Here is a 27,154-nt window from a genome sequence, read left to right on the forward strand (position 1 = left end):
GTCCCCGCACCCGCGTGTGCAACCCCTCGGGCACCACCGCCCCAAACGGGCACACGCACACTTGCGCATGCACGCGTGTGCTCGCTCTGCACACAGACACCGGCGCACACGCTCACACCCTTGCACGCTCGCCCAGGTGGGTGCTGCACCCCCACCCACGCTCTCCCCCGGCCGGGCCAGATGCTGCCTCACGTTGTTCACACACATCCCGTCATGGGCGCACGCACCCCCTCACTTCCCGGCCGGGCTGCGCTCTCCCCCCCGGCTGCAGTTCCTGTTTACGGTGATGGAGCCGCCTGCCCGGCCCTCCCTGCACCGGCGAGGGCTGGCCAGGGCAGGGGCCACCGCCATGAGTCCCGCCACGTGGCCCCGGACGTGGGATGCCGGTGCTGTCGCCTCACCCCGTGCCTGACCCCGGGTCCCGGCGCTGCTCGGGATGGTGGGGTTGGTTCCCTTCCGACGGCTGCGTGGGGTCACCCGCTCCCCCACGGATGTGGGGCCACAGCCTATTCTGGGAACAGCAGCAGGAAATCCTGGCGAGGAGAGCCGGACCCCGTGTGCTACCAGCACCGGCACTGCCATGGGGACGTGCTGCAGCAGCCGGGTGGAGGCGAAGCTGCCGTGCGTGGAGGTGCGGGTGCTCCTGACCCGTGTCCTGTGCTGCTGGGCGCTTGGGCATCGGGATGTCCCAGCACCCCTGGGCAGGGCTGGCTCTCGCCCTCCCTCCTGCCGGACCCTCCCCGGCTGCTCAGGGATGCTGGCCGGAGCGGTGCCGCCCTGCGCCCCTTCCCCAGCTGGGGGGATGGAGGGAGATGCTGTGCCCAGGGTCGGGGTGAGCGAGTGCGGAGTGAAGAGCAGCCGGAGGAGTCCAGCCCTGGGCCAGACCCACTGTGCTGCATTCCCCAGTGCCGAGACACGCTGCAGGGAGACAGGCTCAGCTCATCCCCGGCGTGCTACCTGTGGGGAAACTGAGGCACCGACCGGGGAAGTGACTCACCCTGCACTGTGGCCTTTTAAATGCCCTGCTCTGATTAGATAATGGGCGGAAGGATCAGAGAGAGCCAAACAACCCCTCATTAAACCTTTATCTCCCCATAGCGCCTTCAGCTCCCAACGGAGACCTCAGCCATGCCAGGCCGGTGCTGGCCTGGCGCGGAGGCAGCCCTGCCCTGAAACACGCCTGCTCACATCCGCCGCGAGGCCCCCGTGCGCCGGGCGGTCGGCGGCGTGGCAGTGCTCAGGCTGGAGCGCGCCCTGGCACCCCACGTGCTGGCGAAGCCAGGCGCCGTCCCGGCCACCAGCGGGGCCGCAGGGGATGTACCCGAGTCCTGCCGGACCCCGCTGCCTGGACAGCCCAGAGCCGAAGCCGGGTCCTTCTCCAGCCCCGCGCCCGGGTGATGCTGAGAGCATCTCGGGATGCTACCTGGTGGCCGCCCCTCTGGCAGGCACAGACCTCGGCGCTCCAGCACCCACTGGGCTTGGAGGGGCTGGCGGGCAGGAACCAGAGCTCCCCGACTGTGTTAGCCGCGGTGATGAAAGAGGCACGCGTGGTGGCGGAGCTCGAGCCTCTTGTGATGGGGAGGGGGAAGGAAGCGCCGTGCTGGGGCTCTCCTTCTGCCTTTCTCTTCTTTCTCCCCTCTCTCGCAGAGTGCAATTAGTCAATTAGCACCCAGAACCCGACCCCAGGGAGGGGGGTTTGCTGTAGTGAGATTCACACCAAGGCTGCAATAGTCCACCAGACAAGGCTGGCATCTCCGGGCGGCCGGCACGGAGCAGCTCCCAGACCACCACCCCGCTCTGGAGCTTGGCGCCGCGTGGGGCTGGGGTCAGAAGGAGCAAGGGCTCTGCTGGATGCGGCAGCCCTGGAGCTGCCCGGGCTGAAAAAGTCCTCCCGAGGCGGGGAAGCAGGTCCCGTTCACCCGGTGCCTGTCATCCCAGCCCTGTCGGCTGGCTCCCTGGGGGGCTGCCGGTGTGACCGGGCAGTTGCCCATCGGTCCTCCCGCGAGGGTGCTGCCGGCAGGGCCGGGTCGGCGTTGGGTGCTCTCTGCAGGATTAGGTTTTGAGGGGAAATGTGATAAGGCAGCGATAGGTTAGGCTGCAGGAGATTAGATCATCTGTGGTTTTGGGAGCATCAGCACAGCGGGGCTCTTGTGTAACCTCTGCAGCGCAGCGCCTGCCTCCAGCCGCCCTCCCCAGGCAGCACGGCCCCCGCTGGCCCCTACTGGCTCCCCACCCCGCTGAGCCCCTCATCACCGATCAGCCAAAAATGCATGACGTCGATACTGCTTTGATGGAAACCGAGAAATTCGGGAGCCCGCTTGTGCGTGGCGTTGAGCGGATGCTTGGCCAAACAAGAGCCAAACAAAAGCAAAAGAGAAACTCGCCTCACAGCAGCCCCAGCGCCGCCTGCCCTTCTCAGATGCTCCTGGCAGCCTTCAAAGCAAAAAGCATCAGCTCATGTTTTACAGGAGATGCATTTCCAAAGGAAAACGCTGCCGGTGAAGCCCCCGGCCCAGTTCCTTCCCTTTTTCTCCAGCCACAGCCATTTGCTGAATCCAAGATGAATTCAGAAAGCTCCCGGCCAGGGCCCTGTGCGATGGCCGTCATGGCCCGGCCCTGCTTATCCGACCCTTTGCTCACGGGACGCCCTTAGCACGAGCCATCCAGCTTTGTGCCGCTCCTCCCGCGGCCATAAAGAGCAGGCACCCGCGGCCTGTCGGGGGCTGCGGCACCGCAGCTCATCTGGCTCACGGCCCCTCCCTGCCCAGGACCCCCATGCTGCAGAGCTGCCCCCGGGGTGGGGGACGCCTGTCCTCCTGCATCCCATGGGACCGGGAGCGAGGAGGCTGCAGCATGGCCAGTCCTCGCTTCCCAAACTGGAACGGGGGGGTAAGGCAGCCCTGGGGACTGGCTGACCACGGTCGGAGCAGATGGGGGGACGTGGGGTGCACGACACCCACCTCGCTGACGGTGCAACACGCGCTTGTGCACATTCTGCGCCCACACCCGTTCCCATCGCGGGGGGGGGGGGGGGGGGGGGCCTGCCCGCCCGGCTTGCTGCGGGAGACGCTGGCTTTTCCCACGCCACGCCAGGAACCCGCATGATCCGGCAGGGCCGTTTCACAACCCATCCCGGCGGCAGCCCGTGCCCTTGGGGTACCCCGGCTGGGACACGAGGCGCGGGGGCCGCAGCCGGCTGGGGTCGGGGCCGGAGCCCATCTGCCGAGACAGGATGCGGGGCCGGACGGGGGACACAATGCGGGGAAGCGACGAGGGGCGAGCGGGGACGGGGACGTCCCGCAGCGGCGTGGGTAGACCGGTCCCAGCGCACCCGGAAAGCTCTCGGCCGGGAATGAGCGGGGTCACGGCCCCTCCGGCCCCCCGGCTCTCCCAGGCGCCGCGGCCGTGCCCCGGCGGGTGCGGCGGGGACGAAGGCGGCTCCGGCTCCTCCCGGTCCCCCGCGTCCCCCCACCATGCCGGGCACTCCCCGGCACCCTGCACCTGCCTGGCCCCCGGGGAGGGGGGGAGGCCCTGCCTGCAGCAGCCTGTCCGCGGGCAGCCGGGACGCGAAGGAGCTGGTTGGGCCGGGCGTCGGGGTGGGAGCCGGGGTCCGCTCAGCCCACGCAGGTGTGGCCGTGCCGGCTGCAGGCAGGGAAGCTCCGCGCCCGGCTGGCCCCGTCTTGCTGGGTGGCAGCAGCCTCCCCGCGCCGCTCTCCACCCCGGGGCGGGCAGGCACACCCCATCATTACACCCCACAGCAGCTGCCGGCGCTGCCCGGGCAAGGAGGGGGTGGCAGGGCCGCGGCAAAGCCGGCCAGCATGGCCAAGTGGGGACGGGGATGGCGGGAAGCCATCGCCAACCCCGTGCGTGGCCCTTGCCCGTCAGGGAGAGGAGGGTGAGCGGTGGGGTGCGTGTCCTTTCCCCGCGTGGGATCCCCGCAGGGGCACCCTGAGCCCCGTGGTCGCCCCGGCACGCTGGCGGAGGGGGGGGGGGAAGCAGACGGGGTCGGGCTCAGCAGCTGCTTGGGACGTGGCCCGCGGGGGCCGCAGCACACAATGCCCCCATTGAGGTCCCGCGGGGCGGAGGGGGGGGGGGTACCCAAGGTGGCGGTGGCAGAAGCGACTCCAGTGTCACGCCAGGCTTCAATCCCTGCTATTTATACCCGGCGGAGGGTGGCCGTTCGGCACACAGGCGGCCTTTGAGGAAACGGGGATGAAAGCGCTGCCATCCCCTCCTCCCTGCCGCACGCCGGGGCATCCCCGAGGGCAGCCGGCTCCGGCACCCCCCCCCCCGGCTTCCCCTCCCAACCCCGGTCCCCAGCCCGGCGCCAGCCCCGCCAGGAAGAGCCCCACCACCGGGGCCAGCTGCAGCCGCTTCCTCTGGGCCAGCTCGGCCGGGAACCGGGGAGCCCGTGGGGGCTCCGAGCCCCCGGCTGCAGCTCCGAGCCGCCGGCTGCGTCGAGGCGAGGGGAACCGAGTGGCGGATGAAGCCCCGGGGCTCACAGGGGCTCACGCCAGGACGCCTGGGTGCTGGATGTTGGGCTCCAGCCGGGAACTCCTTGGGAACCTCCCAGCTTTACCAAGGGCGAAGTCCCGGAACATCAAAGGCAGGCGGGGGCAGCGGGAACCAGGGCAGGAGCCTTTGGTCCCCGCCAGCGCCCAGCTCCATCGCCCCACGGTGCTCCCACCGCCCTGCGCCAGGGTCCCGTGCTGGCACACCTGGGTCTGGGGCTGTGCCCCCCCCCCTTTCCCACGGCATGGCACCCAGCCCATCGCTGTGGCAACCGCCACCAGCTCTGGGTGTATTTTCTGCACCGGGGCCGCCGTGGGAACCTGGACGGGAGCCACCTCATTCCGCTCGGGCTCTCTGGGCCGCCTTTGTAGCCGGCATCGAGCCCAGCTGGCAGCCGCTTCCTCCCCAGACTCCCCCTGCCCCACAAGGGTCGTGGCCCCGGCTGGTGGGGGGAGCGGTGGGAGAGGATTTTTCTCGGACCCCCAGCACGGGGCCGTGCGCTCCCCTCCGCGGTCCCCGCGGCTTTGGGCCGGCTCCAGCGAAGCCAAGCGCGAGCGGCCGCCGAGGCTGCCCCGAGCGAGGGCTGTGCCCGCAGCCCCCGGGGTCGCCGAGCCCCTGCCAAAGCACCTGGGACCCCAGGGCGACGTGCCGCCCCCACTGCCCCTCGCCTGACCCCCCAGCAACTTCCCGGGGAGGGGGGGCACTGCAGCACAGTGCAGCGGCAGGGTCTGGGATGCCCGTGTCCCACCCCCGCTCTCCCCAGCTGAAAAGTGGCTTTCCCCATCTGTGCCTCAGTTTCCCCAAGAGAGAACCCGCCCCGGGCCAAGGGTTTGCCGCGCTCGCCAGCACGGCGCTCCGAGGCTGTTGGCCCGGGAGCTGCATGACAAGCACCGTCGTGCTGGCTACAACACCCGCCCTCCGCAACACCCGTCGGCACTCGCTCCTGCGCCTGGATTTTGGGGGGTGAGGCCGGGGAGGCTGGTGGGGTGACGTCTCCCCACGGCTCCACTGCCATCTGCCGGCAAATCACCCCAGAAATGGGCTGGGACCGAGAAGCCACGGCTGGGCCAGATCCTGCCTGCCGCCGTGCCCCGAGCCCAGGTTCCCTGCTCCTGCCTGCCCTGCCCACAGGGATTTTCCCCGAGCTCTGCCACGCTCCCACCACGGGGGCCACATGTGTGGGAGGTCAGCGGAAGAGAGGCATTTTCCAGTGCTGGAAACCAAGAGGAAAAAGGTTGCAGGATGGAACGATTAACGCAGCGCGGGTTAATCATTACAGCAGCTCTCCCCCCCTCCAGAGAAGGAAGTTGCGAGGATACGGCCTTCCAGCCACCCAAGGGCAACGTGGCCCAAGGACACGGCTGGGCTCGTGCTGGCAGTGTACGGAGCCTCTGCTGACCTTCCCACGCCGGGACCAGGGCCGCAGGCAGCAGCCCATGGCCACGGGGGCCGGGGAGGGGTCCCCGGCCGGAGCCACGTCCGCACCCGGGTGCCGCGAAACCTCGTCAGGGACAGGCAGGGTGCTGCCCGGCACTGAGGGTCCCCAAACTCCCAGGGGGGCGGTGAGCGGGGGCTGCCTTCCACCCTCCCGCAGCACCCCCAGCAGCGGGTGCCCCCGGCAGGGACGAGGGGCGGGGGGGCAGCCCCTGCAGCCCCCGCCGCGATGTGGGAACCGAGGACGTGGGGCAATAGCAGGGCGGCTGCGAGAGGCTGGGCAGGATCCCGAGCACCGGGGGTTTGGGCAGGGAAAGGGGCGGCTCTGCCGGATGAGTCAGTCCAGCTGGGAGCCGGGGGAATCCTGGGGCTGCGGTGGGGTTTGGGGTTTGGGTTTTTTTTCCTGCAGAGAGAGGAGAGTTCGAACCTTTCCCCTGCATTCGGGATCTGGGTGGGACAGTGGAAATGCCATGTGGCCAAGCACGGCGATGGGACGCCAGCACCGGGAGATTTGGCCCCGCAGAGCCCGGCCCCTCTCGGAAATCATCCCCCAAGAGAAGAAGTGCCGCCGGCAACGCCGGCAGAAACGGTGATGCTTCACTTTCCAAGCACTCCCGTCCCGGCTCCCCACCCTCCATCTGGCAGCAGAAGATGCAAGTCATGGGCGAAAGCCCTCGGTGGAAAGGAAGGAGGAGGGCGACGTGCCGGCCCCCCGCCCCGCTCACGCCATTTTCCAGGCAGCCCTTCCCTCCTGCGCGTTAACGTTTCCCTCTCACGCCCACCCCACCCCGCGGCAGCCGAAACCCGGAGACAAACAGATCCCAGGCTCCCCATAATAACTCCGCCACGCTGTGCTGATTCTCCCGGCCGCCACGACCCCACGTCCTCCTGCCCGGAGCGGGGACCCAAAAAGTGTCGGGAAAAGACCTTTTGCCCCAGCCACAGATGGAGGCCGCGGCACCCGAGGGCACGTGCCAGCGCTCTGGGGCCAGCCAAGAGCTGCGCTGGTGCTGCCGCCAGCCAGGCCGGTTTGGGGAGGAGAGGAGGGAGGATTCACCCGCTGAATCACATCAGTGGTACAGGCATGATCCACGCTGGGGCTTGACCCCCACCTCCCTGCCCGCCCCCCCGGCTCGGTCCGTCTTCACAAGCACCCACACCAGATCGCGGCGGCACGCCGAGCCGGGAGCGGTGAAGGGTTTCGCCTCCGGTTCAGCCGCAGCCGCGCGTCTCCTGCGCCAAGCAGGGAGTCAGAGACCATTTTCGTGGCATCCAGCGGGACGTGACTGATCGCGGCTCCCTCCCGGCGTGGGCAGAGGGAGCCGAGAGCTCAGCGCGACGAGCCGGGGGAGGAGGATAACGCTGCTCTCGGCAGAACCAGATAATTAGCAGTGATGGGAAAGGACAGAGGCAGGTGAGGGGCTCAGAGCCGAGGCCGCAGCAGGGGAACCCTGCAGGAACCCGCCTGGGCTGGAAGTGGGAGCACGGAGAGCCCGGGACCACCCCCACCCACCGCCCTGCACCCCCAAATTGCAGGGCAGGGCGAGCGGGGCTGCAGCGCCATCAGCCAGGGTGCAGGCAGTCCCTGCCCAGCACCACTCCGGTCCTGCCTCGCAATGTCGGGGGGCTGGCCGAGCAGAGTTTAGGAAAAAAGCCCTTTCCCCACACCCACGAGGGCAGGAGAGCCCCTGCCCGGGGGGAGAGCTGCCTCCCGCTGCACAGTGGGGAGCACGACCGTCCCCAGGGGTCCCTCGGCCACCGCAGATGCGGGGTGAACCAGAGGTGCCCTTGCTCCCCCCAAATGCAGACTACAAGTCCCAGCAGGCGTCACGACATGGAGAGCCCGGCCAAGGGCACCCTGTGAGGGGGCAGGGCTGGATCCCGGCTGGCCCCCCGTCCCCCCCCGGAGCTGGCGGGAGGCAGTGGGAAGAGCTGGTGAGAGGACGCTGACGGAGACACTTTTTTCCCATCCTAAAAATAGCAGCTGGCCATTTCCCCAGCTTCCCAGCCTCGCCAACGCTCTTCCATTAGATGAAAAAAAAAATTGCAGCCACCTTCCGTCGGAAAAAGAGCGGCTGCGTGTGTCGAGAGAGGCACACGCACGCCGCAAATAGAAACTGGGGACGGAGGAGAGCAAGAGGGAGCGGAAGAAGGAGCAAAGCCGTCCGTCCCCAGTTATTCCCAAGACGTTTTAATTAGCACTCGCTCTGACTTTGAGGCTTTGCTTATGCACAGCACAACGTATGACCTTTAAAAAAAAAAAAAAAAAAAAAAAAAGGAAGAGAGGGGAAGGGAAGAAAAAGACACTGGAGCAGCTCAGAAACTGGGAAGTCGGCTGAGCTTCAAATAGGCTCAGCGTCAGGCACTCAGAGGCTTTTAATAAGCTACAGAGTGAGAAATTTAACACCACAGGCACTATTTTTGATCACTTGTGAAGGGGGGGGAGAGAAAGACAGAGCAAGCGAGAGGAGGGGGAGGAGGTGGTGGTGAGAAGAGGAGGCAGCCAAGATTACATCCTGGGTGGCAGCGCCGAAAATAGCCGTGCCCCGCTCCGACTGCGGAGCCGCGGGGAGCCGAGCTCGCAGCCCGCGGGGAGGACAGGCAGGAGGCCGAACCTGCTGCCCGCTGACCTTTGCTAGAGCAGCTGCCCACACAGGCAAGCCAACTCGCGTTCCCAGGCAGGCGCTGGAAGACTGCAGGGAAAAGGGGATTAGAGCGAGGCAGAGGGACCACGGCCCCACGTGTCCAGGGGCCAGCGGCTGCCTCGGCCTCCCTCGGCTGGCGAGCCGGCGCCGGGGGGTGGTTGCACAGCAGAGGGAACCTGAAATCCCTCTGGGGAGGCGTGGGGAGGACGGCATCGAGCGAGGAGCCTGGCAGCAGATGGTGCCGTTGGCAAGACACGCATCCTCGAGCGTCTGGCACAGGCAGAACCGGCCCCTCGCTCGAACCCACTCCTTCCCAACGGTGCTGCCGTTGCTTGAGGCGTGCGGGGACCGGCGAGCTCACCGCAGACACGCGAGTGCCTCCCGCTTCCTCCGGGCTGTGAGGAGCCCGGGGCAACCTCCTTGGACGGGGCTGCTGGCTAGCAAGCCCCCAGGCAAGCAGCAACTTCAGCAGAGCACCATCATCAGCCACCCCCACCACACGGATTCAGGAAAGACTCCCACCACATACAGCATCTGCTTCCCTCTCCGCACCAAGCCCGTCTCCAAGGAGCAGGGGGAGATTTCCCCTGCTCTGTGTGCCACATGCGCAGTGGAAAACGCAGCAGCAGGGGAATGGGTCGAAGCCTGGGCAGCTGCCGTCCAGCTGCAAGAAGTACCGTGAAGAAACAGCCCAGTCGACGGGAATTCCTGTGGCGAGGGAGCCAGGAGGCTGAGCAGAAGCCAGTGTTGGATGGGGCAGGGGAGTCGGGACAGGAAGCCTCTGGTACAGACCTGCGGTACCCTGTGGATGCCGCCTCCTGTGCTGCTGTAATCCTGCTGTCCAGGTGGATTACTGGAGGTGGAGGTGGCTGACAGCACATGGAAGGGGTTATAAAATCTGCCTGATAAGCCTCCCGTAGGTGAATCTCCCACGGGAATCCCCAGCCGAACCCCAGGGCAGTGCTGGAAGGACACCTTTGCCAAGCGACTGCACCCCAGCAGACCCCGGCGTGCGGGCAGGAGCCTGCCCCCGGGCACCCAGCCACTGGCACACCACAAGCTGCAATTTGCTGCCTCCGAAAATGGTGACATGCTACGAGACAGGATTACATTTCTTTTTAATTGATCAGAGCGTTTTCTCCGCCTCCATTTGTCCCGCACCATCTGTACAATCGGGGAAGCCAGGACAAGTAGGACAGTCTGGGGTTTCTCTACATCCACAGTGGAATTCCTGCAACACACAGAAGTGGAGTCGGTTTTAACGCAGGGTGGGGTCGGCAGAGTGGTGGATTCTGATCCGAGGGCTTGGCGCTGGCTCAGGCTGTTAAACCGCAGCGAGTAAACAAGAGCCACTGGCTCTCTCAGGCCTGACCTCACGGGCCAAAGAGCACAGGGACCAGAGATCAGGGAGACAGCGGGGGAGCCGCTGCCCTGCTGTACCTGCTCCAGGCAGGCCAACGGAGAGGCTTTTCGTGACTCACCTGCCAGGCACAGCACGCATGCTGCCGCAGAGTAAGTCTCCCAACTGCCAGCACATGGGAAGAAGAGGGATGAGGCACAGACTTAGCAGGGTAGAGGGAAAAGGGGCCACGAGGTAAGCAGCCCAGCCTTGCCTCCCCTGAGGCAGAAGCTGTTTGTTTTTAGTGGCAGGGAGTGTACAAGAGCAGAGGCCACACATCGCTCTCCCTCCAGGGCCCCAAGCATCCAGACCGCTCCTGAGCTGCCCGCTGGTGTGGCCTGTCCCAGTGGGGACCTGGAGGCAGCAGCGAGGCCCCACCAGTGGCTTCGGTCTCCCAGCATGTCCCGGTGTCGGGCTGAACCCCGCGTCACCATGGCACGGCACAGCACCATGGCACAGCACGGAACGGCACAGCACCGGGCCCTGCTGCCATCTAGCGGCTCCTGCTTGGCTCTATCTAGGCAGGGGCCCCCCATGACCTCCCCCCCCCCCGCCCCAAGCTGACACCCGACCATGGGAAAGAACAGCTCTTGTGTCACGGCTCCCTGAAACCCAGGCACAAACTCTCGTCCACCCCCGTGCTCCCCAGCAGACCTGGCTGCTGCGAGAGGAAGCTCCTTATGGGCAGCACCGAGCAGGGACACATCTCCAGAGCAGGTCTGGAAATCTCAGCCGGGATACAGGTGACACTCACCTTAACTACTCCAGGGCTTTTACAAGGGCTTCATTAGCTTCTACTTTAATCTGAGCTTCTGCTTTAGCTGCTTCATCAGATGCTGCAGCCATCTCTGAAACAGCCTTCTCCAGGTTTGATTTTGCAGCCTGAACACGAGAGCACAAGAAATGTGTCATCGAGACACCACCACAGGATGGGTGACTTGTCCTGCAGCCCGCTCCCTTCACTGCAGTCGTCAGCCCCACAACACAGGGCTGGCAGCAGACACCTTATCAACAGGCCCTGCCGCGGAAAAGCTGTTCGCAAGACTAAGAGGGGTGGGGAAGGGCAAGACCAGCATCTGTCCAAGGGGAGGGAAGCAGCCTGAAGAAGGATTAATGACTGTGCAGCTTCTACTCCCCACAGCCTGTAGAGAGTTCACGGAGAAGGAGCTCCAAGCCTTTGATCCCGATCAGTGGGCGATGGGGAAGCTCGGGGTGAAGGCACAGCCCTTGGTCGGAGCATGCTTTCCGCAGCCACAGGAAGCTCCCGAGACAACCGCCCCACATGAGAGAAGCAGGGAGCAAATTCCCCTCCATGAGGGGCTGGGTACTCACAGCCAGATCCAGCATGTCCATTGTCACCGCCTCCTCTGCCAGCACCTGCACGGTGGAGTCCGCGTGGACCGTGACAGAGCCACTGCTCACTGCAAAGGTACAACAGCAGGGGCCGAGTCAGGCAGCGCAGGCAGGGCTGCCAGATGGGCCTTGTTTGGGGGCCCACACACAGGACGGCATGGGCAAGCTCATGCCCAGAACCTCCATGATCCCTTTGCCAAAACAAAACCTTGTCGCCCTCCCATAACACTTCCCAAGTCCCACGGGGACTCATTTCCTATCAAAAGGAAAGCTACAGCAGAGGTTGTGCCCAGAGAGTCCGAGCAGAACCAAGAAAACGTGACCCCAGACCGCAGCCTCACACTGAGCCCCATCTTCCAGGGCAGATCCCCGGCCTGCAGGGCAGCCTCCAGCAGCCCCTAGGTGGCTGGGAAAGCAGAAATCCCTGGAAGTGCATCAGGGCACACCATGGCTGGCAGAATCTCCCTTGTGAAAGGCCTGAGAATGCTCCCCCTCACCCCCCCTGCCGCAGGCTTTCCTTCCTCCCCAGCTCTGCCTGCTTTACTTACCAAAATACTTGGTGGCCGTGCCATCCTCAGCATAGACTGTCACGACTCCTGGTTTGAGGACCTGCAGGGTAGGGACGTGAGAGGCCAGGATACCGAAGGAGCCGGTCAGCGTGGGCACATCCACCTGCTTCACGTTGGCGCCGTTGTAAAAGACCTGTCCGGGGAGAGCAGAGTGGATGGGAACAGTCTGTCACCAGGAACGGCCGGGAAGGAGAGAGCTGGCTCCCCCCTGACTCTGGAGAGGCGAGGGATGCGGCGGGCACCCTGCTCCCAGCAGCCGGCAGGTTTAAGGCACAGCAACACGCGACCAGGATAGCCTGGACCTTCGCAGGGTGGGAGCGGGGCCGGGCTCTGGAGGAAGGGTCCTGGCAAACGGAGTGGGAAAGCGCCCAGAGCCTCCCGAGGGGCTCGGGTGGTGGTGGGAAGGCGGCACGCCGAGACACGAAGCCGGGAGCAGGCGAGAAGCGACGGGCGCAGCCGGGAGAAGCCGGAGGAGAACGTGGGGAAGACTTCGACGCCGTCACCGATGCCGTGCCGGCATCCCGCTCAGCTCTGCCCAGGCAGCGCCAAACCTCCCGGCACCGCAGCCCCGTCCCCAGCGCCTTTGCCCCGGGGACAGCGGCGAGGCCCGGCCGTCGTGTCCCCCCACCAGCATTCGTGACGGGGCGGGGGGGGATAGTGGGCAGGGTCCGTGCCCCTCATAGGCTCCTGCAGAAGGGCCGGGGGCTGGAAGAACGTGAAGGTCACCCCGCGGGCCCCGGCAGAGCTGCGGCGGGTCCCGGGCGCCCGCAGGGACGGGAGGGATGGCGGAGCGGCGGGGGTAGGGGGGGGCCGGTTCGGCGGGCCGGGCCCGGGCCCGCGGCCTACCTGCGTGGGTGAGGCGAAGGTGAAGGCCATGGGGACGGGCCCGGCGGCGGGGTCGGCATAGCCGCGGGCGCGGGGCGGCGGCAGCGGCGGGCGGGCGGCGAGGCGCAGGAGGAGGCGGCGGGCATGGAACATGGCGGCGGCGGCGGCAAGGACGAGCGGGCGGCGCGGGGCAGGGCGGGACGGAGGCGGGACTACAACTCCCAGCGTGCCCCGCGAACAGGCCGCTGCGCGGCCCGTGGGGCGCCGGCCGCCGGCCGGAAGCGACGCCGCGGTGGGGGCGGGACCGCAGGGACGCATGGGAGTTGTAGTTCCCGCGGCCCGCCCGCTGTTTGTCCCGCTGATCGGTGCGGGGGGAGGAGGGGGCAACACACACACACGGACCGGACGGGACCCCGCAGAGCCCCGGGCCCCCCCCCCGCCCCCGCCCGGGCGCCGCTGCGGGGCGATGGGGCCCCAGGGGCAGCTCCCCCCCCCTCCTCCTCTTCCTCCGCAAACCCCCCCCCCCAGCTCCGGCCGTGCCCCGCCGGCTCGGGGGGGGGGCCGTCCCGCCCCACCGCGGGGGGCTGCGGGGAGTTTGGGGGGGGGGGGGGGGCACGACCTCCCGCCACCCCCGGGGCCGCGGTGCCGGGGGCACCTGGGGCAGGAGGGGCTGGGGGCTGCGCCGGCTCGGGGGCGGGCAGGGGGAGGCTGGGGGGCGGGGGGCGGGCTGGGGGGCAGGCAGGGCTGGCTGGGGGGGCAGGCAGCAGGTCTAGGTGCAGGCAGGGCTGGTGCAGGCAGGGCTGGTGCAGGCAGGGCTCGGGGCAGCCCCTGTCCCCACGTGACGCCCGCGCCGCGCGGGGGCGGCTCCGGTTCATTCATAAATCCCGGGGCCGCCCCGCCGCACCGAGCGCAGCGGCGGCGGCGATGGAGCCCCGGTCCCGGTTGTAGGTGAGTGTCTGGCCCCGCCGCCTCGCGACAGCCCCTATCGCGACAGCCCGAGCCGGCCCGGCCGAGCCCATCACGCCCCAGCGGAGCGTGGAGGTCCCGGGGACTCCTGCCTCGCTGTCTCCATCCCTGCCTGCATCCTTGCCTGCATCCCTGCCCGCATCCCCGCCCCACAGCCCTGCCTGCATCCCACACCTCCCAGCCCTGCCCCACAGCCCTGCCTGCATCCCTGCCTACCTCCCGCATCCCTGCCTGCATCCCTGCCTGCACACCCCCCCCTCATCCCCCCCCAGCGCCGGGCAGGGGCCGGGGGGGGCCGTTGCAGGCAGGGGCAGCAGAGCGGGTGTCCGTCCGTCCGTCCGTCCCCCCCCGGCCGCTCCCACCTGCGGGAGCGCGGCAGCACCGGGGTCCCCCGGCCCCGACCCCGCTCCCCGGCCCTGGGCAGCGGCCCCGCGTCCCGGCCCCGCCCGGGGGGGGGACAGCCCGGGGACCGCGGGGACCGGCCCCCTCCTCCAGACAATGGCCCTCCTGTTCCCGCCGGGTCGCCATGGAGACGGGATTCCTCCATGATGGGGAACAGGAGGGACATTCTTCCCGCTCACCCCAGCCCCCCCGCCGCCACCCCCCCCCCGGCCTCGGGCCAGGGGCTGCCCCGCCGGGATCCCGCCCCGCCTGGAGCCGCAGCCCCGAGCCTGGTCCCCCCCCCCCCCCCCCCCCGCCCCCTGCCAGGCCCGGGGTCCCGCCGTGCCCCCACCATAGCTGGGGCCCCCCTTCTCCTGCTCCTGGGGGTCGCAACACCCTGTGCTGCCGCGCTCCCCCCAGCAGCTCAGAGATGCCCGAGGGTGGGTGCAGGCGGGGGGGTGTGTCTCTGCCCCGGGTGGCCCCCAGCACCCCGATATCCCCCCAAGGGGTCCGTACCCCGGACCGTGGCAGGGCCGCCCACCAGCCCTGCGCGGCGCAGCCATCACCGGCTCTCGCCACCGGCCGTGACATGGTCACCCCCTGCGCTGTCCCCGCGAGCGGCTTTTCCCACCCGGCCACGGGCTCCATTCACATTTTTCGCTGACCTGATTTTGAGCGGTTTCCAAGCACCCTGGCCGGCGCAACGCCCATCCCTGCTGGCCACCCTGGGGGCTCCCCTGACACCAGCATCCCCCAGCCCGGCTCAGCCCCAGCAGCCTGGGACACACAGACCCGCAGTGGGAGCTGGAGCTCGGTGGTCCCCGGGAAGAGCCCTGTTGGGGCCGTGCTGGGCGGCACGGGAGGGCGAGGAGGTCTCAGCCGGGTGGCCAAAGGCTGTGGGTTTTATGCCACGGAGGGGCCGTGGAGGCGGCTGGCCCCTGGCCCCGTCGGCTCTCACTCCTCAGGGGCTCAGTCCTTCTCCATCACCCGTGGGCCCCTCGGCAGCCCCGTCCCCTCCCGCGTGGGGACAGTCCGGTGACGAAGCCGCTGTCGGGCTGACTCAGAAGTGTCACCCGTTGCGCTCCAGCGACACCCACGCCGGCTCCACTCACGCAGGGTGTGGGGTGACCATCTGCCTCCCTTCCCTGCTGAGGGGCCCCAGGCGCTGCTCCTCCCACCCCCCCCGATCTTCCGCGGGCAGGGGCCGGGCAGCCCGGACCCCCAGCAGCGGTGCCTGGGTGTTGGGGCCGCATTTTGGCCCCGCAGCTCCTTGGGGATGGTGGCGCTGGGGCAGCACCGTGTCCCTGCGCACCATCCCGGGTGGGACCCTGGGGCAGGGTCGAGCCCCCCCGGGCCAGCTCTGGCCACTGGGCCCGGCCACCACTTGGGAGCTCCGGCTGCCAGGCTGGTGTGGGCAGCGTGGCCTCACTCCACCGGCTGCCGGCGTGGGCCCCACGGGTGCAGGGACGGGGTCTGTGCCCCACACGAATCCAGGAGCTGGGCGTGGAGGGGGGGAGGGCAGTGCCTGTCCCACCCCAGGGGCTGTGCCCAGCCGGGGGCGAGGGGGCTCCCCTGAGAGGGGCAGCGGTCCTGCCTCCATCCCTCCGGAGCCACCTTCCCTCCATCCCTCCTCACCACACCCTCCGTCCTTCCCTCCCTCCTCCCTCCTGACCACACCCTCCCTCCATCCCTTCATCCCGGTCCCTCCCTCCATCCCTCCCTCCATCTCTCCATCCCGGTCCCTCCCTCCCGGTCCCTCCCGGCAGCTCCGCACCGCGGTGCCGGGCAGGGCCCGGGGCCGGGCAGGACCCGCCGCCGCCGTCCCCGGCCCGGCCCTGGAACCCCCCCCGTCTGTCTCCCCCCTCCCCAGGACGCGCTCCGGCCGGGACGGACCATGAGCGATGACCCGACGCCCTGGGACAACGCGACGGAGAGCGCCACGGTGAGCGGGGCCACCCTGCCCGTCCCTGCCTGCTCCTGCCTGCCCCTGCCCACGCTGCCGTCCTCGGGGTCCCGGGGGAGGGTGGGCATGCGCGCCCGGGAGGTGTGGGGTCTGGGCGGCTGCTGTGGGGCTGGGGTCTGCGCCCGGGTGGGGACAGCAGCAGCCACCCAGCCCTGCTGTCGCCTACCCTGCTCTGCCAGTCCTGGGGGTGGGTGACACCTCTCTGTGCCCTGTGCAGCCCCCCCCGACATGCTCAGCAGCCCCCCCGAGATGCTCCAGGTGCTGGGGGTCCAAGGGGGCCCGGGTGCTGCCGCCGGATCAGCTCCTCTCCTACAGCTGGGGCTGCTGGCCCGGGGGGGGTTGCAAGCAGCGACCCCCACGCTGGGGCAGTGCCGGGGTCCCATCCCCGCTCCCGCTCGGCGCGGGGGCCGCTGCCGGCTCTACCGCCCCGGCTGCGGTTGCCTTGGTGAAGGCAGGTCCCCGGAGCCGGCAGCAGGCCCGGGGGTGGCGGGGGAGCGCGAGCGTCTCTGGGGAGCAGCGCTCGGCGTCAGCCTCGGTGCGGGAGGGGGCTGCCCCGGCACCCACCCTGGTGAGGCAGGGTTTGGGGCTGGACCGCGTTCCCCCCGGCGGCTCAGCCCCTGCCACCCTGTGCAGGCGGTGCCTGGTGAGGTGTCCCCCCAGGATGGCTACGTGCTGCTCCTCGCCTTGCTCTCCATCTTCATCGGGGGCACCCTGGTCCTGCTCTCCGGCATCCTGATCGTCTGCCGCCGGTGCTGCGAGGCCGACCGCCGGCACTCCAGGTGCGGATGGGCCACGGGGACAGGCGATGCTGCTGTCCGTGGGGTGTGTGGCACCTTGAGCGGGACTCGGGGGGGGCCAGCACGGGTCACCGCTGACCCTCCTCTCCCCGCAGAGCCAGCGATGACCCTGAGAAAACCAACACCACCTACCTGGACGACTCGCAGCCAGCCCAGGGTGAGTGCCACGGTGGGGCCAGAGGTGCTGCCGTGGCCTGCCAGCGATTACCCACCAGTAAGACCAGCTGCGCCCCCAGCAGCACCCCCAGCTCCCCGGTGGGGGTAAAGCAGCTCCTGGGCCCTCCCCGCTCCTGGGTGCAGCCCCCAGGCCTGGGGCAGGGATGGCCAGAGACCCCCTGTGTCTTCCATCACCCATCCCAGCGGTGCCCCAGCTGTGCGAGCAGGACTGGTGGCTGGGAGTAAAGACCACCAGGCTGGCATCAAGACCCCCGGGTGCCAGACCTCAGCTGGGGAAGCTGGCATGCACTACGGCAGGGGGGACCCTGGTTTCTAAGCCCCCCCCTTGTCCACAGATATCACCATCAAAGTGGAGGACCCTGACTGCCTGTCGTCCTCCAGCTACCGGGATGTGGAGAACGAGCGGTTCCTTTCCTCCAGCTCCTCCACCGCCCGCCGCGTCTCCTTCAACGAGGCCGCGCTCTTCGACCAGGGCAAAAAGACCCAGGAGAAGGGGAGGAGGTGAAGCTCTGGGCTGGGGGGAGGGGGGCGTGGGGGGCCAGGGCCACCCCTCCTAACCCGGCGTGCCCTGCAGGTACACACTGACAGAGGGGGACTTCCACCACTTGAAGAACGCCCGCCTGACCCATCTGCACCTCCCGCCGCCCGCCCTCAAGATTGTCACCATCCACGAGTGCGAGTCCAGCGAGAACAGCCTGGCCATGACCCCCCGCCTGCCCCCGCCCAAGCCCGGCCTCGCCATCTTCCAGGTGAGCCCCCCACGCCCCAGGGAGACGGGGGACCAGCGGGACACAGCGGGATGGGGTCCAGGCATCCTGCAACTCCCCAAGGAGGCACTGCTGGACCTGGAGTGGGAGTCTCAGGGCATTGCTGGACATGGGGATGGGGGGTCTCGGGGTGGGGGGGTGTCCTCTCCTGCTCCCCGACCCTTATGCAAAGCCCCCTGAGCGCGCTCTGCCTTGCAGCCCCCTGCGGGGGCCCTGCCCCAGCCGGCGATCCCCAGCCATGCTGTGTGCCCCAGCTCTGCCCTGCCCGGGGACACCTACAACTCCACCGTGGACACCAGCTTCACCGAGGCCAGCCCGTCCGCCTCCTCTGACTCTGGGGAGGGCTCCTCGGTGAGTGCCAGGCTGGGGGGGGGCCGCAGGGCCAGTACCGGGCAGGGGAAGGGTCTCTCCAGCCTTGGCAGCCCGCGCAGCTCCGGGAAGCCATCCTGCCCCCACCCTGATTCCCCAGCACAGGGATGGCCCCATGCCCTGGGGGGGCTGCCTGCCCCCCTGCTCCATGCCAGGGCTCTGGGGAGAGATGTGGGCATCCAGCTAGAAACGGGCTCTGCCCCCCCCCCCCACTCTGTCCCCTGCCCCAAGGGACATTTGTGCATCTGCTGCAGCTGAGCTTGGCAGGAGCGGGACAAAGGAGCCGAGCTGGGGCTGGGGGGCTGTGCCTGGAGCTGAGCAGGCTCTCACGGCCCCCCCCACGCCTCCAGTTTGCAGCAGCGCCCAGGAGCGGGAAGGCGGCTGGGGTGGGCAGCGCCGGCCCTGGGGAGCCCCCCCTGGCCCCCGCACAGGGCACGGTCCTGCAGTTCTTCACCCGCCTGCGCCGCCACGCCAGCCTGGATGGGGCCAGCCCCTACTTCAAGATCAAGAAGTGGAAGCTGGAGAGCACCCAGCGGGCGTCCAGCCTGGACACGAGAGGTGGGAGCCACTGCGGGGATGTGCTGGCCACGTGGAGACGCGTGGGCAGGGGGGGGCTCGCCATGCCGGAATGGGACTGACCCCCCAGCCCTCCCCTGTGCCTCCTCCCAGGGTCCCCTAAGCGGCGGCAGTTCCAGCGTCAGCGGGCGGCCAGCGAGAGCATGGACCAGGAGGACCGGGACCCCCACCAGACCGACATCATCCAGTACATCGCCCGCACGGACGACGTGGCCTTCCACCCCGCGGGCGGCCCCTTCCTGCCCTCCCCCGCCAGCCCCCCACCCTCTCTCGGCAGGTATTTTTCAGTAGATAGAGGGGATGGGGACGGGCGAGCCGGGCACCGGGAAGGCACCGAGGGACCACGCGCTGCCCCATGCACGGGGGGGCTTCCGCCTTCGTGTGGCTTTGGTGGGGTGGCCAGGGGGCGGCAGGGTCCGGGGGGAGCAGGCGATGGGGAGGGCGGATCGGGGTACGGGCAGGCTGGTGGGGACAGCACGGGGGACCGCGTGGCACCCCGACACCGCTGCAAAGCCTGCTGCTCGCCGGGTCCATCCCCGTCCCCGCCGTGACGCCGGGGTGGTGCCCGCAGGCTAGAGCCGGGTGAGGGGGGCGCGGGCAGCCCCGGCGAAGCCGGAGTCCCGGAGCAGCCCAGCGCCTACCACGACATCTGGAGCCTGCGCGCCTCGCTGGAGCTGTACGCCTCCTCCGAGCGGAGCAACGACCAGGACTCGGTGCGCAGCGACGGCGGGGACAGCGTCTCCTCCACCGGTGGCATGCCCCCCTGCCCTTCCTCCTCCCTGGACGAGGCCGAAGGCCCCGAGGAGAAGCTCTGGGGTCGCCCCAAGCCAGAGGAGTCGGAGTCCGGCACGCGCAAGCTGCTGCAGATGGACAGCGGCTACGCCTCCATCGAGGCGCCCAGCCGGGGGGGCGAGGAGGGACCCCCCAAGGACCAGACGGCCTCTGAGAAGCGCATTTGCTTCACCAGCGCGGGGCGGAAAGGTACCATCTTCGAAAGCTTCGAGGGCCGGGAGCCGGAGGAAGAGGAGGAGGAGGAAGAAGAGGAGGAGGAGGAGGAGGAGGAGGAAGAGGAGGGGAGCATGGCCCGGGGCGCAGCGGGTGGGGGTCCTCCCCATCCCCACAGCCCCCTGGCCTGGTCCCCGTACGGGCAAATGTTCCCGGGGCGGGACGCGCCGCCCCGGCGGGACTACAGCATCGACGAGAAGACGGATGCCCTGTTCAACGCCTTCGTGCGCCACGACCCCCAGTTCGACGAGTCGCCGCTGCGGGGGAAGCACCGCTCCCGCACCCACCTCCGCAAGCAGTGGCAGCACGCCAAGCAGTACAGTGACCCCGGCGTGCGCTACCCGGCGCTGGAGCGGCACCGCACGCCCCTGCGCCGGGGGGACAGTGCCAATTACCCCCTGGACGCCCGCTTCCACAGCCCCCTGCCCCGCATCGTCAGCGCCGGCGACGAGGAGGCAGCGGAGGCGGCCGACGGGGTCCCCCCCGCCCCGGCGCTTCCCGACCCCGAGATCCAGGTGATCGTGGAGGAGCCCGGAGAAGCGGCCCCTGAGCCCAAGGCTGGCTCCGAGCCCCCCGGGGATGATGCCTGCCCCGGCCCCGGGAGGTGCCTGGGGCTGGGCTCCGGTTCGGAGCTGATGGACAAGATTGCCGGCGGCCTCGAGGAGCGGCTCTACGGGCACTTGAGGAAAACGGGAGAGAGCACGGAGCGCACGGTGGCTGTGGCGGCCAGCGATGCCCCCCCTGACCACAGCCCTGTCTAGGCCCAGCGCGAGGGGGAGAGACCCCGGCACGGGGATTCGGGGGCTCCATCCCCTCCTGCTGCCGGCGTGGGGACCGGTCCGGTGCCCGGTGCCCGGCGGGAAGGGTGGCCCTGGCAGGGGAAGGCCAGGAGGGCGCGTAGGGTCCCCTGGCTTTATATACCCCCCCCCTCCCCACCGCAGAGGTCCTGCAGCGTGGGGTGGCCGAGCCCCCTCGCTCCTGGGAGCGAGGTGCCAGGCGGCAGCAGAGGGTCCGGGGCTGGGGGTGCCCGGAGCGGGAGGGTTGGGGCACAGAGGTGGAGCGGAGCGTTGGCCGGGAGGTCACCGATGAGGGACTTTGCGAATAAACCCCCAAACCCAGCTGAGGCCCCATCCTTACCTCACGGCAGAGCTGTGTAGCAGATACGCTCTCTCCCCTCTCTCTCTCCAGTTTTCTTACAAGCAATAATGCCTCCTGTCCGGCGGGGAAATGTCCCCACAAGGAAAGGGCCGGAGCTGGCCCTCCCCGCAGCCAGCTGAGGGATGCCGCGGTGCCGCCCTGGCAGGGGGTGGGGGAGCAATTATTTGGGGAGGGGGGAGTCTCCTCTTTGTGCCCACAAACCCCCCAGTTCTGCAGGGAGCCTGGGATCTAAACTGGAAGCCGGGGGGTCTGCGGCCATCGTGCTGGGGCAGGAGGACGCACGAGGGGCTTGTGCACTCCCGCCCCCCGGGGGGCACGGGCGAGCTCCGAGTCCTGCAGCAGCGTCCCAAGGGCTGGGGAGGCAGGACCGGCCCTGGGACCCCCCTGTAAATACCCCCCAGTAGTAGGGGTGGGGGCTGCCCATCGCCTGCCCTGGTGCTGTCCCCTCTGCCTGGGCACGCAGGGCAACAGCAGAGCATGGGGCTGGGCCAGCATGTGCCACGGGTGACCCCCAAGTGCTCCGCACCCCCCTGCCCTCCCCAGGAGCTCAGCGCCGGGCTAGAGGCATTCAGAGGATATTTATTGATTTTTACAGAGGTGGATGCTGCTGCTCCAGAGGAGGGGTTAGCTTTTTATTGGGTTTTTATTTGTGTTTCAAATGATGGGTGAAAAAAAGGAGGGGGGGATAAAAAAAAAGCCCAAGACATGTTACCTGGGAGACTTGGCAGCGGGGCAGGCAGGAGGGGCAGGCAGGGCACAGCTGGGGGCCCCCCACGCCCCTCCATAGCACCCCAATTGCATGCGAGTAAAGAGGCCAGGTCGTTCCTTCCCTCTGCAAAGTCTCTGTCCAAAGCACTAACTACGACTCAGCATTTTTAAGTCTATAAACAAAGGAGAAAAAAAACCCCAAACAACTGTGACTTCTGAGCTTGCTTCTTACCTTCCACCCCCGCAACCAGGGACAGTGTCCTCCCCTGCCCGGGAGCTGCTGGGGAGGGCAGGGACCCGCTCCCACCCCAGCATCACTCCCACAGCTGCTCCCAGAAGAGGAGGGTTTGCCGGGGGGGTGGGGGTGTGCACCCACCCAAAAGGAGCAGAGCCCCTAGGAACAGGGGCTGGCCAAGACCCACCCCACACCCCACTTGCTGCAGGAGGAAGGACATGAAACCCACCTCGCTGTTTTCACTTTATTTTCTTTAAAAAAAAAAAAAAAAAAAAAAAAAAAAAAAAAAAAGAAAAAAGACAACGAACGCACCCATTCCCTTTTCCGAGCCCTTTTACAGCATGCAGGTTTAATAGAGTTTTGCTTTGTCTTAATACCTGTTTTTTTTCCTCATCTGGTTTATTTTAAACACATCACGATGTGTAGGAATCTCTAAATATACCGCAAATATAAACAAAACAAAAAAAAAAAGAGGAAAATATATAATATATAACAGTAGTCTAAAACATAAAGTGCACGGCAATGGCTTTGCACGACTTCTACACAGCCAGGGTGGGCACGGCCAGGCCCGGCAGGGAGAGGGGCACGGGTCCCACTGCACCCCGGTCCCGCTCATCCCACCCTTCCCATCGCAAAATTAAAAACAGAATCAGTGTCTTGATTGGCAAAGAGTGATTGGGGAGGAGGGGCAGCATCTTCGTAGCCGGAGATTTCATCTTCCGAGGTGGTAAATGGGGTCTGGCCACCATCAGCTTCTGATTCCTGGCGCTGTCCGGAGCAGGGGGGGGGGCTGCAGGGAAAGTGGGGGTTGGTTTCCTTGGTTGGTTTCCTCTGGTTTCTTTTTGGATCGCAAGCACAGTCCACTCCCAGGAGAGAGGCAGAGATGGGGCGAGGATGGGGGACGCAGGCTGGCCCGGGCCCTGGGATGCTGTTTGCAGAACAGAGGCGGGGGGGGGGTTAGGGAGGGCAGGGCTCGTGCCAAACTGGGGGTGCATGGGGGTGCAAGCCCCTGCTCTGCTCCTGGCCCACGGGCAGGTCGCACCCCGTTCCAGGTCTCCCTCCCCCGACAGCACCATGTGGATGGGAGCGAGGGGGCCTGGGGTCCCTGCTCTGTCCCCGGGAGGGGTGGGCATGCTTGCACAGCCCTTCGGCCAGGTAACCCAGAGCTGCCCCAAAACCGGGAAGCAAAAACCCGAGGGGAAAAACGCAATCAAGGAACTTCATCTATGCCAAGGAAAGGAGAGTGCTTTTTTTTTTTTCTTTCAAAGGTTTTAAGGCGCTAAAGCGGGGGGCAGTGCAAGAGCGGGTGATTTCCAGCCCGGCCGTCCCTGCAGTGCGTGTGGGAGGGCCAGGAGGAGAGCGAAGGCAGGTACCGAACCAGGCTCAGGCAGCCTGCACGGACCTTCTCCTTCCCGAAACCGCTGGGCAGCTGCCGCGCAGCCCCCATGCCAGGTACCCGGGTGGGAAGGGGCGAGAGGAGCAGCAGATCCCCAGGGAGACCCAGATCCAAGGCATTTGCTTGCCAATACAGTAACTCCCCATGCAGGTGACTCACTCCCAGCCATGAATTAAAGATGAAAGCTGCTACAGGGGCTGAGCGCGCGGGTCTGACAGCTGCAGGGGGAGGAACGGGCTTTTATTTCTGGCTTTTTTCACACCACAAAGCTGATCGTGATCCAAACAGATAACAGAGCCTCAGCCCCACAGAGCACCGGTGACGAGCACAAGCGTGAGGCCGGGGGTGGATGAGCGCTGAACATGAGTCATTGCTGGCTCACTTATGAATGAGGGGTGGGAAGAAGGGGACAGGGCTGCGGAGCCGAGGAGGAAAGAGCCGGAAGGAGGAGGGGAAAGCAGGGAGGATGCTCAGCTTCCCCGAGGAGAGGAAGGGGCTTGGGCATGGCAGTGGCTTGGCCACGGGTGACACGGCCACCTCCTGGACCGCGGGGAGGTCCCATAGGGGCCTCTCTCAGGGACACCTCTGGAAACATCCTGGTGCTCAGCATCCCAGCTCCTCCGCACGCCGGAGGCTTTGTGCTCCCCGCAGTTGGGAGCAGCAGGGAGCAGAGCAGGGGAGAAAGCGGGGGACTCTGGTGTCAGGGAAAGGGGTTGTCATCACACAGCCTGACTACAGCCCAGGAGGGGAGAAACGATTACGACAGCAGCTCTCACCTGATGTGGCAGCAGCTTGCAAGGAGGGGATAGAGCAGAGCCAGGCAGGCAGCAGAGCAGGGAGGAGGGAGCACAGGGGGGTCCCCACTGGGCTCTGCACCCCCCCAACACCGCAGGGGATCCAGACTCTGGCTGCCAGGGATGTTTGCAGAGGGGTGCTCAGGACCCAGACCTCTCCCCTCTCCACATCCACAACTACAAAACACCCTTTCTAGCTCCCTCCTGCTGCCCACAGTTGGGGCAGGCTCTGATGTCTCCCCTGTGCCCCTCTCTGGGCAGTCACCCAGGATGGCCACCCCCTCCCCGCGGGGACAAGGCTGCCCACGTACCTGTGCAGAGAGTGGGGGCTCCCGCCTCACTGCTGCTTGCAGGTGGAGAGTTTGCGGATCTTGCTGCTGGCAGAGCAGGCCTTGCGGGAGGGGTTGGAAGAGGCGCTCGCCCGCCGCTCCGCCTTCGATTTGGTGCTCAGCTGTCCCGTCTCTGTCCCGTTCATGCACACGGCCTTGGGCAGCCCTTTGCCACGGCTCTGCCCGTTCTGCCCTGCCTCCTCCTCAGGCACCTGTCCTGCAAGGGAAGAGAGATGGTGAGGCAGAGGGAGGGCAGCGACCCTGGAGCATCGCCTGCACCAAACAGCAACCCTTCCCATCGCCTGGAACACAGGCTGCTCCTGAGGGAAATCAGAGCCCGTTTGTTTCTACGCCTTCGAGGACCACAGGAGAGGTAGCCCCAACAGCGGACGCATAAGCCAGGGAGCCCGAGACTGCATCTCCCTCCCTGCTCCCACTGAGGACTCGCTTCTCCAGCACACAGCAGCTGGTGGTCCCCAGCAGACAAGAGAAAAGAAAACCTGAGGCAGTGAGTGAGAACCACGGGCAGGGCTGGTCCAGACCTCGAGAACAGCATGCTCCCTTCCTCCTCCCGGGCAGCCGCCGTGCCTATCCTGAACCCCCCAGGCAGCAGCCTGGCTCCTGGCCGGGGAGCAGAGGGGCAGCAATGGAGGAAGTCACTCCTCTTCCTCCACCCCTCTCTGGAGGAGGGTGCAGGTCCCAGCCCCATCCACCGACCTTCAGCGTACCCAGGGCCTCGATGTGCTTTCGCAGCGGACGGGAAGGTCTGCTTCACCTGCAGCAGCATGGCCATGTCTGGCAGGGGCCGGGGGCACTGCCTGTTTAGGCAGCGATGCAGCAGCTCAGGCATGCCACTGTCCCCCGGAGGGGACACCCAGATGGGAGAATGGCTTCAAATCAGCCCCTCTCCCCTCCTCTGCAGGCCAGCTCAGCATGACTCAGCAGAGCAGATCAAGAGCCATTTCTAGAGGCATCTGCCCCCGCTGCCATGGCTGGACCGGGGCTTGGGTCACATCCATTCACCCAGGGATTGATGAAGGGCCCCCCCCCCCGCCCCCGGCACAGCCCCAGGCCGGAGCGGGATGGGCCGCCACCGCACAGGCAGCCCAGCGTGTGCTCCCAATCAGTAACAAGGCGCATCCCCTGGTCAGACGCAGGGCTGATGAGAGGATTTGTCAGGTTCCCAGCTCCCCCCCCACCGGATCCAGCCGAGGCAATTTCCTTCCAGCAGGAACGTCATGCTCCAGGGCCCTTCAGTTATGACTCAGAGGTTTGAGTGGAAGCGAAGGCTGTAAGACGATTATGTATAATTTTCTTTAAAGGATGCTCAATCCTTTCTCTGCCAAGGCCGAACGGCACGTCATCTCTCTGTACTTGCGCCAATGATCACCCCACCACCGCTGAGCTCAGGGAGGAAGGGGACACAGGTGGGGATGGGGGTGATGGGAGAGCCACTTTTCCTCTGGAGGAGAACAGCGGGCGTCCACCTCAGACCTCTGCACTCCTCCACCTCACCACATCATTCCTAGGTACCGCTGCAGCAGCAGGGCTACATGTGTTCCTGTCTGCTCTGCTCCATCCCCACATGGCTCTTACTGGGAGCCCAGCAGCTACATGCAGCATGTCCTCCACGGGTGAAGAGTCATTTGGGAAACAAAAGCTGCAAGGGGACACAGAGGTCACCTTGTTCAGACAAAGTCACCTTCAGCACCCACCTTCCTCTCCCTGGAGGGCTCATGCTGGGGAGAGGGATCAGCCCTGCTGAATGCTCGCAGAGTCCTGAAGCAAAGGCAGCAGGAGCCTGGACCCAGCACAGACCACGGCCCCTCTGTCTGGTGGGGACCGGCTTTGGGAAAGCCTCACCAGTGCAGAGACCGTGAGCAAAGTGCAGGCTGCAGCAGGGCAATACCCAGCAGGGTAGAGTAAAAACACATCCTTGGAAATCAGGCAGCAGATTGAGCACTGCCATGGCCAGCCTGGCTTGGCACAGGCTGCGAGCACCAGAGAACAAGGGTGCTCACCAGGGAGTGGATTTCTCCCCCTAAAAGCAGGCTTAGCTGCAGAGCTGGGCCCAGGCAGGAATTACCTTGAGAAATTACCCTGCTGATTGATCTACAGATCAAAGCGGTCAGTTCTTCAAGCTAGTCAGCTGCACTCCCAGCTTGTTAAGAGCTCAGGAGCCCCTTCCCGGTGCTGTGGTTTGGACACTCCAGCATGCCAGAGCTGGGCCTCCAGCCGTGCAAAACAGGGTGAAGTACTGCTGGTCCACCAGAGGCTCAGGACAGGGGCTCAAAAACAGAGAAGGATGGTGGGATAGATCTGCCTGTTGTAGAGAAATTCTGCATTACAAGTGCAATTGATTCCCCCATAGACCTGCTGGTGAGCTGCTCCTTGTATCCCTCCCTGACAGCTCCACCAAGTCTTGACACAGCTCCCAGTTACTGGCTTGCTGCTGCTTACCTGAGCACTTCTGCCTTGTCCTGAGAAGAGCCAAGGATTGACTCGCCAGCGATGGCTGCTGCCTTCGTGCACCCGAGCCTATCACTGCCACAGCCGATGGCACCCACTGTGCTCCGTGGGGGGCCATCCAGCCTTGCACCTCTTGAGAAACACCTTTGCACAGCTCACCACAAAGGATGGAGGTACCTTGGACATCTGTCATTACCTCAACTTCTTTCTGAAAATGACTGGCAAGGTGAAAGGCTCAGGAGCATGAAGCAGAAATGCTAGCTCTACCTGGCTGTGTGCTTACGGACCTGCTATCGACCTGATCAGCTTCCAGCTTCTGACCCCTTA

The 27,154-nt window shown here is 66.7% G+C and overlaps 3 protein-coding genes across 9 annotated transcripts in view; 1 reads left to right on the forward strand and 2 right to left on the reverse strand.

Annotated features, from left to right (window-relative positions):
- Positions 1-27,154, reverse strand: part of STK11 (serine/threonine kinase 11) — a 116,808-nt gene that overhangs the window by 48,603 nt on the left and 41,051 nt on the right. For 2 of the 4 annotated variants that reach the window (XM_049807920.1, XM_049807919.1), the window contains 2 exons: positions 24,341-24,575; positions 22,070-22,767 (listed from right to left, as the gene is read on the reverse strand). In XM_049807920.1, the coding sequence (XP_049663877.1) occupies positions 24,367-24,575 (209 nt within the window). In that variant the 3' untranslated portion in view covers positions 22,070-22,767; positions 24,341-24,366. Of the gene's footprint in view, positions 1-22,069; positions 22,768-24,340; positions 24,576-27,154 lie in introns of those variants that run through there. The other 2 variants (XM_049807921.1, XM_049807922.1) reach the window with 2 other exon arrangements.
- ATP5F1D (ATP synthase F1 subunit delta) lies at positions 7,987-12,929 on the reverse strand. Of its 3 annotated transcripts, XM_049807941.1 has the most exons (6): positions 12,759-12,929; positions 11,892-12,045; positions 11,323-11,411; positions 10,745-10,872; positions 10,073-10,116; positions 9,693-9,822 (listed from the first exon to the last, which is right to left on the reverse strand). In XM_049807941.1, the coding sequence occupies exons 1-4, from the start codon at positions 12,888-12,890 to the stop codon at positions 10,750-10,752; spliced, it is 498 nt and encodes a 165-aa protein (XP_049663898.1). In that variant the 5' UTR covers positions 12,891-12,929; the 3' UTR covers positions 9,693-9,822; positions 10,073-10,116; positions 10,745-10,749. The 3 variants fall into 3 exon arrangements, with proteins under 3 accessions (XP_049663897.1, XP_049663898.1, XP_049663899.1); XM_049807942.1 differs by lacking the exon at positions 10,073-10,116; XM_049807940.1 differs by lacking the exons at positions 10,745-10,872; positions 11,323-11,411; positions 11,892-12,045; positions 12,759-12,929 and having other exon boundaries at positions 7,987-9,822; positions 10,073-10,112.
- CBARP (CACN subunit beta associated regulatory protein) lies at positions 13,518-22,021 on the forward strand. 2 transcript variants are annotated; one of them, XM_049807878.1, is made up of 10 exons: positions 13,518-13,685; positions 15,955-16,026; positions 16,681-16,826; positions 16,940-17,001; positions 17,357-17,522; positions 17,596-17,770; positions 17,987-18,139; positions 18,508-18,715; positions 18,827-19,010; positions 19,305-22,021. In XM_049807878.1, the coding sequence occupies exons 2-10, from the start codon at positions 15,979-15,981 to the stop codon at positions 20,497-20,499; spliced, it is 2,337 nt and encodes a 778-aa protein (XP_049663835.1). In that variant the 5' UTR covers positions 13,518-13,685; positions 15,955-15,978; the 3' UTR covers positions 20,500-22,021. The 2 variants fall into 2 exon arrangements, with proteins under 2 accessions (XP_049663835.1, XP_049663836.1); XM_049807879.1 differs by lacking the exon at positions 13,518-13,685 and having other exon boundaries at positions 15,630-16,026.

Source organism: Accipiter gentilis, chromosome 8 (assembly GCF_929443795.1).
Source record: "Accipiter gentilis chromosome 8, bAccGen1.1, whole genome shotgun sequence".
Lineage (NCBI taxonomy): Eukaryota > Metazoa > Chordata > Aves > Accipitriformes > Accipitridae > Astur > Astur gentilis.

Excerpts from the sequence above, each read along its gene's own strand:
- ATP5F1D (XM_049807940.1), bottom strand. The coding sequence starts at position 10,092 with ATGCGTGCTGTGCCTGGCAG. Across the intron at positions 9,823-10,072 it reads ATGCGTGCTGTGCCTGGCAG|GAATTCCACTGTGGATGTAG; the intron begins GTGAGTCACGAA and ends TGTGTGTTGCAG.
- CBARP (XM_049807878.1), top strand. The coding sequence starts at position 15,979 with ATGAGCGATGACCCGACGCCCTGGGACAACGCGACGGAGAGCGCCACG. Across the intron at positions 16,827-16,939 it reads GCCGACCGCCGGCACTCCAG|AGCCAGCGATGACCCTGAGA; the intron begins GTGCGGATGGGC and ends CTCTCCCCGCAG. Across the intron at positions 18,716-18,826 it reads GTCCAGCCTGGACACGAGAG|GGTCCCCTAAGCGGCGGCAG; the intron begins GTGGGAGCCACT and ends GCCTCCTCCCAG.